This window comes from Syngnathus leptorhynchus, chromosome 5 (genome assembly GCF_054491065.1).
Source record: "Syngnathus leptorhynchus isolate UIUO chromosome 5, UIUO_Slep, whole genome shotgun sequence".
Classification (NCBI taxonomy): domain Eukaryota; kingdom Metazoa; phylum Chordata; class Actinopteri; order Syngnathiformes; family Syngnathidae; genus Syngnathus; species Syngnathus leptorhynchus.
In genome coordinates, this window is record NC_141199.1 from 11843803 (window position 1) to 11856219 (window position 12417).

Below are 12417 nucleotides of genomic sequence, written 5' to 3' on the forward strand. Positions count from 1 at the left end.
CTTCATAAATCATCAATAAAAGTCTGATTAAAATGTGTTTTACACTGAGCAAAGTCCTTTTAGCAATTAATTAAATTGAGCTACAGAATGTTTTTTGAAGAATGGATCTTTGCATTTAGGTTATTAACTGCTAATTTCCAAGCATAAAAGAAGTTGTGGTTATCAAAGGTTTAAGGTCTGCTGAGTTATTATCTTATTTAGTGTCCACAGGGTGGTGAAGTGAGGTCAACAGTGGAATCTGGCAGAACAGACACTAAGTGTAGAATGACAAACACAGTATTGATGAGCGAGTCTGACGCAGCTAAAATACCAACAGATTGGATAAAGACTAGGGTACGTGACCTGTCTGTCTGGGTGTATGGTGATATATAGGGGCCATAACGGAATTTGCTGAAATCCCTCAAGGGACTGAGATAGATTAACCAAACTGGGGGAGGTGTGCATTTAAGGAAGATGCATGTGTGATAAATCTGGCTCCTTTATTCTCTGGTGCGCAAATATCTTCTGTGAAGTCAGGAAGCTGTAAAACATGTTTTCTGGTCGACATGAATGAAACTGCTTTAAGTTATGCATGAGACTTCATGTAATGACTTCAAACACATACGGCTTGAAAGTATGATTGAGCGTCTGGAAGAGGGAGCTAATTTACTCTCTTGCTGTCTCTTATCCAGAGTGAAGACTCAGATGAGGATGAGCCTTGTGCCATCAGTGGCCGCTGGACCTTTCAGAGAGACAGCAAGCGCTGGTCCAGGATGGAGGAACTGGACGTTTTCTCCTCATTGTGCACAGATGGCGCCCAACCACCTTCAGCAAAGGACCAAGTATCCAAAAAGACCAAGATGGCCCTGTGTGAGGGAAACAGTTCAGAGAGTGTGCTGACTGATCTCAGTGAACAACCTGAAGTGGGCTCCATCCATAGCAGTGGTAGCGGCGGAAGAACAGAAGAGAAGAGCTTGCCAAACGAAGCCATTCCCGTTGGAGCCACGCGCGCAAGCTCTGTTGCGAGCATGTGTTCGTCGTCAGGCACGGGCGGATCAGTGTGTGCTAATGAGGACTCTCTCTCTGATGGGATGCCACCATCACCCTTGGAGCTCGGACAGTTCACCTTTGATCTGAAAATGGGAGAACTTGGAGGAAGTCTGGACCGTGGCGGTAGCAGTGGTAAAAGCACACGGTCACGAGCCAAAAGCTTCCTCAAGAGGATGGAGAGTCTTCGTCTCCGCAGCGGCACCACCTCCAAGAGAAAGAAGAAAGGGAGCATTAGTGGTGGGAAGATAGAAATCAGCGGTCCTGTCATCAAAGAGGGTCTTGATGATGACAAGTTGCGGAAACTGAACTGTGTGGACATCCCGAGTCTCAACCTGAACCAGAACCTTAATCACCATCCAACTCAGACTATGACACTCAACAGGAATCGTTCCGTATCTTACTCGACTCAAACTAGCAACGGTAGCACTGGAAGTACTGGGAGCAGCCAATCAGAAGCCAGCAGCGGCAGTGCAGTGAGCACACCAAGCCCAGTGACCCGCGCTCGTAGCCACAGTATTGCAGCAGGCTCCGGTAAGAGAGGCGGGATGTACTTGGAGGGATTTGATCCCTTCAGCATTCCCCAACAAGCATCCGATCGGCAACCTACACCAACGCCCAAATCGGCCCCGCCTATCTCGTCCCAAGCAAATGTTGATATGACCATTGACGAGCAGAACCGAAGAAACAACCACAGAGCTCAGGAGAATGGCAGCCAAGCAGAGGAAGGAGATGAAGGCAGGATCTTTTTCTATTTACCAGAAGGTCACAAGCCAGGCACTTTCCCCAAAGCTTTGCAAGATGGGACTTCACCCAATAACAACGGGAATGATAATGGGAACGCTGTGATCCTGAGAGGACGGCAAAGTAGACGCCTGCGTCGAGTCTCATCCGGCTCAGTGGATAGCCGCCTCAGTTTTTACGACAACGTCCCATACACAGAGCGAGAGGAGACTCCGGAAGGGGACGTACAAAAACTGGAGGAAGTTCTCCAACATGTGAGCGGCCTGCAGCGCTTTGTGAACGCCTGGTCCGAGGCTGTGGTGGCCGGTGAGGAAGACGATGAGGATGAAGAAGAGGAAGAAGGAGATTCCGATTCAGCGTTGGACTCTGCCTCGCCATGCCCGTCCTCCCCTCTGCAAAACCATCTTGAAGAGGCTGAGAATGGAAGTGACCAAGACAGTACAGGAAACCCGCTTGGGGAGGGCGAGGAAGGGATGAGGGAGAGGAGGGACTCTGGCGTTGGGGCATCACTAACAAGAACCAGCAGGTCAGTCAACAACCCGGACAACCTGTATCTTTCCATTCATGTTTGATATACAGTTTGTACAAACTACTCATGTTTTTGTAAAAAAAAATTACAAGAGGAAAAACATGTAGTTTTAGATTCTTTGCAGACTTTTGATTCTGTAAATCTGCTGACACGCATTATTTAATTATATGGAGAAAAAAAAAAAGTCAGGGTCCAATAGAAAGACCAAGTCTATACCAACACAAAGAGTACTCTATGGCAGGAGACAGCAAAAGATGAACAGGAGACACGCTTCCGACTACTCTCCTTATGTAATTCTCTGGAATGCTGCTTGGTCTCCATAGGGACCGTTGCTGCTTTTCTAGGAATCCGCCGACCGACAGCCTTGCATTTGGAGACTGGGGTTTCTCGACAATCTCTTGATTGATATGTACACAAATCCCTGTAATCCTTAAGACTGTCACTTGCCTGATAATACTGCAAGAGGTGTTTGTACAAAGTGTACATGTGTGACTGTGAATTATGCTCTTAGTTTGTATGCAAACTAAGACAGAAAAAAAGCACAACTGTTTTTTTTTTTCCCAGCCAACTTTCTTCTTAACATCTGCCATTTCCCTCTTTTTCCCCCCCCTGCGCTCCAGGCCACAAAAACTCCGCTGGGTGAGCTTCCATAACTCCCATCGGCCCAGTTTGGCCTCCGCCCAGCTCCAGATTAGCTGCCAGTCTGTACTGCAGATGAATCTTCTTCAGAAGCTCTCGCTGCTACAGCTCACCGCCCTGCTCGAGAGGCACACCCCAACAAACAAACATGGCTTCAGCTGGTGAGTCGACTGGATGACAACACATAGAGAGAAGATTACCGTTTATTGAAGTGTGAAGACAGTCACGTAATGAAAATTGTAGCCTGGGTCTCAATCAATGCTTACGTCTCCCAAGCCCGTCTCAGTTTCCGCCAACTGCAGGTCATTGTATAGTGTGGTGACGGCTTTCGTCAGAGGTTAGGTTTCACATTCTTTTCCCAGACCTGTAATTGCTGGGAAGGGGCTTACATTGTCTTTTACTCGAAGGGGCAATCATTGTTGTTCACACGCATGGTGTTACAAGAACTGGAGGCTGGAAATTTCTGTCCTGAACAATTATCGTCCACCTTTCCATCTCAATCACCTTCATTCCACTCACAGTTGTCCAATTTCTTTAACTATATCATCCATATTCCTAAGCCATCTGTATGTAGTTTCTTTTATTTTTTATAAATATACTCATGTGACTTACACCAAAATTGCAGGGGGAAATCCACAGGCTTGAGATATTTATAGGACCAAACAAATTAAAGTTAAGAGAATTGGACAATAATCTTCTATTTTGACTCTAGTTGTAAATACCAGAATTGGTCTAAAAGGAGTACTATACATTGTTGTCTGAATAAGAAGGGTATACATAAAAGTTCTGTGAAGAAACTGGAGTCATAATTTATGTGTTTTTCTGAGTCCATTTTTTCCATCTTGAGGTCATTTTTGACGACAGGAATAGAATTTCTGGGCTTTGCTCAAAGACAGAGGCCACTTGTTGGCAGCTGGAGCCCTCTACATATTCAAAATTCCAAGTCAGGGTCATAATTTGCTTCTTTTGCGATCTACTCCTAAAATGTGCTTCTCAGAATAAGTCTGAGGCTTCATAACGTCGGCACTGACAAAGATGCGCTTGTTTACAATCAAGTTTCGAGCATTGCTATCCTAAACACTCGTATAACATTGCTAAAAACATGCACAGTCATCAATGTGGTGATACATTTCAGTGCTCGTGCTAAACCAGAGGCTAGCGCTAAAACCAAAGTCCATGGACACACAACAAACACACAAACGGGTACAATTTGTGTGAAGAGATAGAATCCTCCCCTTTTGTCACAGTATAGTACATCCCACCACGACTCCAAAATCTACACCTCCCAGTCTTTCCCGCCTCCCTTCTCGTAAATCCGGAGACAGGATTTGTCATGCCTCCCCACTTGCACATAAAATACTCTCGCACGCTCTTTAGATGCCAGAGGTGTGGTCAAGTGTCTTCACTCAGTCGTAAATGTAAATACGCAATGGATAACTACGGGAAAAATGTGACTAAAGACCAATTTTATCGATTGCAGAGCAGATTCATTGTAATCTCAGAATTAATTTGTTCTTTCAAGAATAATTTAATGATTGGATAAGACATTACGTGGATAAGTAATGACAAGAATGTTAACTTCGGAGTTTCCTTCTCATGTTGTCTCGACACCACTTGTTGAGGGCCCTTGTTTTAGAAAAAATAAATTGCGTTTCATGATCATTTTGTGCACTTCAGAGGTTGAATTTTTAATTGTACCTCAATGGCTTCTGACTTCCCTGGTAAATATTGATGAGCTGTTTTTTGGGGTGTATATCTCTTTATTGCAGGGCTGTTCCAAAGTTTATGAAGCGAATGAAGGTGCGAGACTACAAAGGAAGGAATGTGTTCGGTGTTCCGCTGCTAGTCATCGTCCAGCGCACTGGTCAGCCCCTCCCTCAAGGCATCCAACAGGCAATGCGCTATTTGCGAAACCAGTGCTTAGACCAGGTAACGTGTCACACACCGAGCACACAACAGACTCTTTTAAGAATGTACTCTGGTAGTTCAATCACTCTTATTTGACAGATTATTCAAACAAATGTGTTTCCAAGTGCGTCCATGTTTTTCCATTCTCTCACGCATGCTGAGGCAAAGGGGCCCAGAGAGAGTCAGCCCGTAGATGTTACATCACCATTCGCTGTTTAACTCAAAACAATAAAACAGATCAGGACTGTGCGTACCTTCAAAAATATGGGATGAGTGTTTAATAGCAAAACAAAAGGTGATCAGGTGCGTCTATGAAGACTCCTTGTGCTTTTTTATTGTTGTGTGTGTGTACATTTTGCACCAAGTCTTAAACTTTGCTGATGTCCTTTCCAGCTAGCTGTTTCATCGTACCTCTTATTAATAGGTAACACAACCTGGTGTGATGTAACCATGTTGGCAGTAAGCTAAAGATTTGTTGGATTTGTAAGAAATTGTATTATCCAACAGAGGAACAGCATCTCAAAAGACTTTTTGTATTTTTTTGGGAGGGTTGCCAGATTAGAGTTGATACACAATATTGAGACTCATCGAGAGATTAGGCTTCAAAACCTTCCACATGAATGAATGACATAACTGTTGCTATTTCTGTCCAGGTTGGTCTTTTCAGAAAATCAGGAGTGAAGTCACGTATTCAGGCTCTTCGTCAAATGAATGAAGCTGGCGGGGCTGACGGGGCCGGCGTTACCTACGAGGGCCAGTCTGCCTATGATGTCGCCGACATGCTCAAACAGTACTTCCGAGATTTACCCGAGCCGCTGCTCACCAGCAAACTCTCCGAGACCTTTCTTCAGATCTATCAGTGTAAGAATACAGGCGTCTGTTTTGAATTGAGTTATTTTGATTTATTATACTCACTGTGATCCCCTGAGGGGGAATTTTGCTGTTATTTGTGTTGCATCCTTCACTCACCAGCAACCACATCACACACACATGCAAGGAGTATGAGTGAAAGGAGGGCACCAATTTTACCATTTAATAACCAAACAAACAACGCGAGTGTAGGAAATACCTTTGGGATGAGGTTTCTCAGAATTGGTTCATGGTCCTTTTACTCACTGAAGCCTTGTTACATAGTGAAATGTTTGCTTAAGGTGCAAGAAAACATAAAGCCATACATAACTCACACACGCACGCACACACACATGCACACGTAGTCTCTTACATAACCCACTTATTCACTCATGTCATATCCCACTTAAACGTGTTCCGTCCTCCCAAAGTGTTTCCAGATGCACAAAGCAGATAATGAAAACTGACAGATGTTACTGGTGACATCTTTCCATGCAGACATGCCCAAAGAGCTTCGGCTCCAGGCCGCCCGGGCCGCCGTGCTGCTGCTGCCCGACGAGAATCGTGAGGCGCTGCGGACCCTGCTGTGCCTATTGAGCGACGTGACGGCCAGCGTCGGGGAGAACCAGATGACGCCCACTAACTTGGCAGTTTGCCTGGCGCCGTCTGTATTCCATCTCAACACCCTGAGGCGCAAAGAGAGTTCCTCACCAAGGTATGTTTGTATGTGTTTCCGCATGTGTTCATCGGTTATTTTATTTAAATCAATGGTCGGTGTTGACAGTCAGTGGCAGCTTACATAAGATGTTTGACATACCTTACACAAACAGGAAAAGGGTCATACTAAAGAAACAAAAGAGCAGGATACTGTACAGTAGATGGAGGGCAAAAAGGGAACAGAGTGCTGTTTGAGAGAGACAGACAAGAAAGTTTGTTCAGCAGGTGTAAGCAGCCTTTTTTCCACTATAGGTCTCTGTCCCAATGATGAATGCTGTTTCCTAATCTCACTGCGTTCCCCTTCTTAACTGTCCTTTTCCGCTCCCTTGCAGGGTGATGAACAGGAAACAGTCTCTGGGAAAGCCGGACCAAAGAGACCTGAACGAGAACTTGGCTGCGACCCACGGCCTGGCGCACATGATCATGGAGTGCAGAAAACTCTTCAGGGTCAGTTTTAATTTACAATTTATAGTACTTGAGACATGGGCCCATCAAAAAGTGGTGTTTGATTTACAAGTAATTGACACCCATCCTAACAAAGGATTCATAATGTTTTTTAAATTCCTCAAAATGATGGCACAGCACTACTTTGGTCTATAATTAGCTTCTCACTTCACCTCAAGGTGTAACTGCATCACGAATGTACGGGGGAACACCCCATACGGGTTCTGGCCTAAAATAGTGCCTCAGGTTCATCTGTTGACAGCATGTTGCCTCTTGCTAAAGCAGCAATATTATTAGCAAGTCGCTGGTATGCTGGTGTTTGTCCCGACAACAGACATTTGGTTACATAACTATTTGATCCGGTCCATGCTGTCTTCCCGATCAACACTGCTATGGTAACGCGAGATAAATATTTGCCACTACAGTGCAGTCCAGCAAAAAGCTGAAATATCTTTGTAAGAGTGTCCACAAGGAGAGCGCTGGAGCGGATCAACGAGAAATAATCAGCCTACTACACAATTACTAATCCAATTTCAATCCCAAAGTCTGGCGCAGTCACTGCCAGCTGACATGCAACAGCGCTCGCCAAAGGGACGACACACTGTGGGTCATTAGGGTTGAGCGCTTAATCAGATTGTGGGAGCGCTTCCTGTCATGGTCGCATCCCTCAGTCACTAACAGAGTTACCTAACCAATAATTGGCCTTTAATTAAATATCTCTTTCCGGTCAAAGCCTATAAAAGGAGTCTATAATTGACAATAATTTGGTTTTATTTCTACAAACCCTTTGTTATGAAATTGAAGTTATAACTCTGAAAATGGCAGGCAGCAAAAATAAAGTGATAAATTACCAAAAAGAGGACATGATGTTGTTTCATATGCTTATCCTCCCCCGTGCTTGATCCCGTTTCTCATGACATAAGTAAAGTGCTGTTGTCTGAAAAGGCCTGGCCTCTCATCTGTAATTTGTAATCTACCAGACTTTGTGAGTGCAAAAAAAACATCAACCTACTGCTTGTAAAATTGGCCTTAAAAGTATCGAGGTCTATTAGCAAAGGCCTAAAAAATGTGTTGCCCTTTGGCAAGATTCGTAGATAACGATCGCACGTGATATGTTTGGTTATGTAACCTCATAACACCTTCAACTTTCAGGTCATAATTGTACTGACTGCTCCCTAGTGATGAGTGTTGCTTTACACATTCATAAGTCAGTGAGTGTGCACCAAATCTGGTTTGAATCATGCTCTCGGGAATGAAAACAAAACATCTGTGCTGATTTTTAATGGAAGCCATTAAAACTAACTGAATAAAAATCCCAAAGTATCATAACCTTGCTCACTTGACAACTCAACAACTCTGAGTAAAGCCCTTCTTGTCCTCCTGCAGATCCCCGAGGAGATGAGTCGTTGTAGGAACTCTTATGTCGAGCAGGCTCTGCTACCACGACGCTTGGAGGAACTATCGGGTAGCGACGCAGGTGGATACCGGTCTTATCTACGCGACGCCCTTGACGCTCTCCTCAAGGAGGCCAAAGACAAGTTTAAAGGTTACGACAGCTTCTCCACTCCGGAACAAGCTGAGCTGGCCTATCGCAAGGTAATTCATCACCTTAAACACTTTGTTCATGTATGTGCCTCGAGGAGATGGATCCAACCTTCGTAAACGAGCGTTTAAAAAGGAATGGGCAGTCAGTCAGCATGTCTCCTGAGTGTAAACAGGCCGTCAAAGTGTCTTCTCCGCTGTCTCTGTTTCCTGTCCTGCCTTCCCCGCTGTCCTTGTTCTCTAAATATCTTGTGGAAAAGCAGCAGTTAGCGTTTCCTGTATTGAGAAACGAATTCGTGTGAAACTATCCTGGCCCTTGGCTTCTCATTCCCCTCCCCAGCACTGGACCCTGTCCCAATATGACATCAGCTCGTCTCACACACACACACACACACACACACACACACACACACACACACACACACACACACACACACACACACACACACACACGCACCAATCTCCCCAAAGGCAACATTTCCCATGTTTAGTGTGTAAGGCCTCTCAAAGCGGGGTTATCTTAAAGTCACAAGGCTTCAGGATTCAACGTGCCGTCTTTATCATCTGATGGAAGGAAAAAGCAGCTGACTTAGCCGGAGGGCAGTCAGAGCACAAGCAGATTGTTGTGCCTGGACGCATCGCTTCATAAATCAATAAATCAATGAGACACATCACTAGCAAGACCCTAAAGCAGAGAACAACAAAACTATAGAGATAGAGATACACCGATTAATCAATGACTTCATCGAGGGGCATCAATCAGGCCTTTTGCATGGCTTGTGAATTTTGACCTCGTCAAACACATTTGGATGGGCTAGAGCCAAGATTGGGAACCAGCAGGCCAGCCCACTCTCAGGTCCAACATCAACAAAATGTTGTTCTGGATGAGTGGACCAAAAAAATAAGCATTCCACAGATGCACTCCAACATCTCGCAGAAAGTTGAGTCTTGATTCGATTCATGTGGTTATTTTTTTTTACAGAGAACCAAATCATTTCACTTTTTTCTTTCATTACCACAAACACACTTTGATAGTGAGCACTTTGTGTTTCTTTGTCCAGGTACACGACGGCTTCCCACTGAGGCTGTGGAAGGCAACCGTGGAGGTGCCTGCATCTCCGGAGGAAGTCCTGACCCGGATTGTGAGGGAGCAGGCGCGCTGGGATGAGGACCTGTACGAGAGTCGCGTGGTAGAAACGTTGGACGAGAAGACTGAGGTCTACCAGTATGTGCGGAATACCATGGCCCCACACCCCATGAAGGACCACCTGGTGCTCAGGTAAATATCTCTTGATCTTGACCTTCTGTCAGCTGTCATGCTTGTGGTCTAATATATTTCTTTTACACACTAGAACATGGATAACAGACTTGCCAAAGGGGGCGTGTGCACTGGTGTCTACATCAGTGGATCACAGCGCAGCGCCCGTTGTGGGCGTGCGCGCCAACGTTTTCCTCTCACGCTATTTTATCGAGCCATGCGGAGCCAACAAGTCTCGGCTCACGCACATTTCCAGAATTGACTGCAGGTCAGTGGTTTTTTTTTCATTATTATTTTACTTGGACGTTGAAATTAGTCTCAGGCTTTACTCACACTGACAGCCCTAAATCCTTTTTTATTATAGTCAGCTTTGTTTTATGAAGTCTGAAAACCAGAAATCCCATGAAATACGATTTTTATAAAGCAGTATGTGTCTTCACTGTGGACAGAGCAGTTGTCAGAGACAGAAGTCAATTTGTTTAAACAGCAAGTGAGAGACCCCACACATGACAGGGGGAATATCACAACAGTCCCCAACCAACAGGACCCAAACATACCTCAGAGAGAGAGGCACCATTGCGACACAGGGCATCCAGATTGATTGAAAATACCAACTAGTAGTAGTGAAGGAAGAGGAATAAATATTTTGATTGTAGTGGCAAACTCTCCTTGTTATTTTTATTTACACAAAGACACATCGTTGCAATCGCAAATACGTATTGTCGGTTCCAATTGTTTTCTAAGCACCATACACCACAGGAAAATCACTCGGTAAAAACTTATGTATCTCAACTTTCCTTACCCAATCTTGTTGTTGCTGCAGCTAACTATTGTACTCCATTTTGCATCAAATTATTTAAGACTTGAACAATGAACATAATTCTTAGACATCGCCAGCTTACTTATCGATCAAAATGTCGTTTACCACTGCAACCCATGCAGATTTATAGTGGCTGGCATGACTAGTCTTCCGTGACCAAATCAAAGTAGAACTTTCAAAATGGGATTTAGCTAACGAACTGGATGAAGCTCCGGTGTGAACAAGGGCTTTTTGAATGACGCTTGAGTGCCACAAGTTGACACGCTCTGCTGTCTGCTTACACAGGGGTCGCTTCCCAGAGTGGTACAACAAACTGCACGGACACTTGTGTGCTGCCGAGGCGGCACGGATTCGTGACTCCTTCGTGTTGCCCACAGACAAATGAGACTCTTGGAGAGAGGAAGGCCATCCTCCATCTCATTACAAACACAGGACAAACCTTGGCTCCTGGATTTGAAGGACTTTGTTGTTGTTGTTTTTTTAAACCGTATTATTGATGTTACCATTTAATATGTCCTCTGGTCCTGCCATTTAAGTATTTATGTGGGTGAAAGAACATTGATGAGATGGGATGTGTGGCTTTATCCAAAGAGTGATATTGCTTCTGAGAAGCAAAGGTGACTGACTGCATGTGTAATGAGAGCAAACAATACTTAAGGTCAACATACTCCAGTGTACATACACTAACTACTCTTTTCACACGTAATATTAATGCTGTCTCTCTTGTCTTACATTCATCTTTTTTTTTCTGTTACGTGGGAGGAAGCACATACAATATTTATGATGTCGTGAGGATTGATGAGTGCATGGGTGAGAAAAGACGTGAATGTGCTGGCTCGGTTTGAGATGATTTGTGGATCGGAGAGGATAGGATAACAAAGTGGTGGCTGGCTCACCAAAAGCAGCGGGAAAGCACCATGACACCTCCCTGAACGTTCCATTACGAGGAGTGATTAGTGTTGAAGACCAATTGACACAAGTGGACCAAATCCCCCAAAAAAAGCACCCTTTATCTTTCTAGACATTTCCACAGAGTAAATTTCACAGTATGTCGTATTTCCACAAACGTATTTTGAGTTCTAAGAATATTGACTGTCACAGTGCATGAAAACACAACACGTCCAACACAAAAATAAAAACCGTAAGAGAAAAGGTCCTTTTATAAAGGAGGAGATTTTACAGGTTTTACTGTAAAGATGCATGTTAATGCGCTTTTACAAAAAAATATGGAAGACAAGCTTCTCACTGTGTAGTTGTTCACTTGTTTTAACACAGCTTCCTGCATACTTCACCTAAGCCATCATCCATATCGTTCATATAACCGTCTCTATCAAACAACACGTGACTATGATCGTTAATTTAAAACAAATATATTTATACCTCAGATATATGTTTGTTTTGTATCCTTTCGTTGTATTGTATTGTAAATGTTAAGATCTGTTACGGAAATGGGGAAAAAATGCTTTATCTTTTTTATTAATATTATTTCTGTACAGTTTAATCAAAGTGCACTATTAAATGTATTAAAATAAACACTGGTCATTTTCTGATGTAATATCGGGCGTATCGCGAGGCCACGCCACAAATAATTCCTCATAATCTCGTTGGTAATTTGTTTGCTTGTTCTGATCCAGGAGTGGATTACTGTTATCGCCACATTCAACTATGCCAGTTAAGCACCAATAGTGCCAACAAGGAGCTGAGGGGAGGTCAGTACCGGCCGCTGCATTTCTACATGCCGTTCTCTCAATTGTATCTTACATAACATGTACAGTACTTTCATATTGCCCAAAACAAAGGGGCTCATTGTAGCACAGCTGCTCCAAAGCCAGCGGCCTAGAAGGGGGCACATGTAATGAGACCTGGTAGAACGCAGACCACCGTCACGGTTGAAATTGTTCACATTCATAAATGTGCACCTCCTGCATGTCCTCGAATTCT

General features: G+C 44.1%; 1 protein-coding gene across 2 annotated transcripts in view; it reads left to right on the top strand.

Moving 5' to 3' along the window:
- The window catches only part of dlc1 (DLC1 Rho GTPase activating protein), a 64772-nt gene extending 52355 nt beyond the window's left edge, over window positions 1-12417 (top strand). For both annotated transcript variants that reach the window (XM_085911649.1, XM_085911650.1), the window contains 10 exons: window positions 672-2296; window positions 2920-3099; window positions 4708-4867; window positions 5500-5707; window positions 6194-6410; window positions 6745-6859; window positions 8243-8452; window positions 9460-9677; window positions 9751-9924; window positions 10762-12417. In XM_085911649.1, coding sequence (XP_085767775.1) covers window positions 672-2296; window positions 2920-3099; window positions 4708-4867; window positions 5500-5707; window positions 6194-6410; window positions 6745-6859; window positions 8243-8452; window positions 9460-9677; window positions 9751-9924; window positions 10762-10861 — 3207 coding nt within the window. In that variant the 3' untranslated portion in view covers window positions 10862-12417. The remainder of the gene's footprint in view (window positions 1-671; window positions 2297-2919; window positions 3100-4707; window positions 4868-5499; window positions 5708-6193; window positions 6411-6744; window positions 6860-8242; window positions 8453-9459; window positions 9678-9750; window positions 9925-10761) is intronic.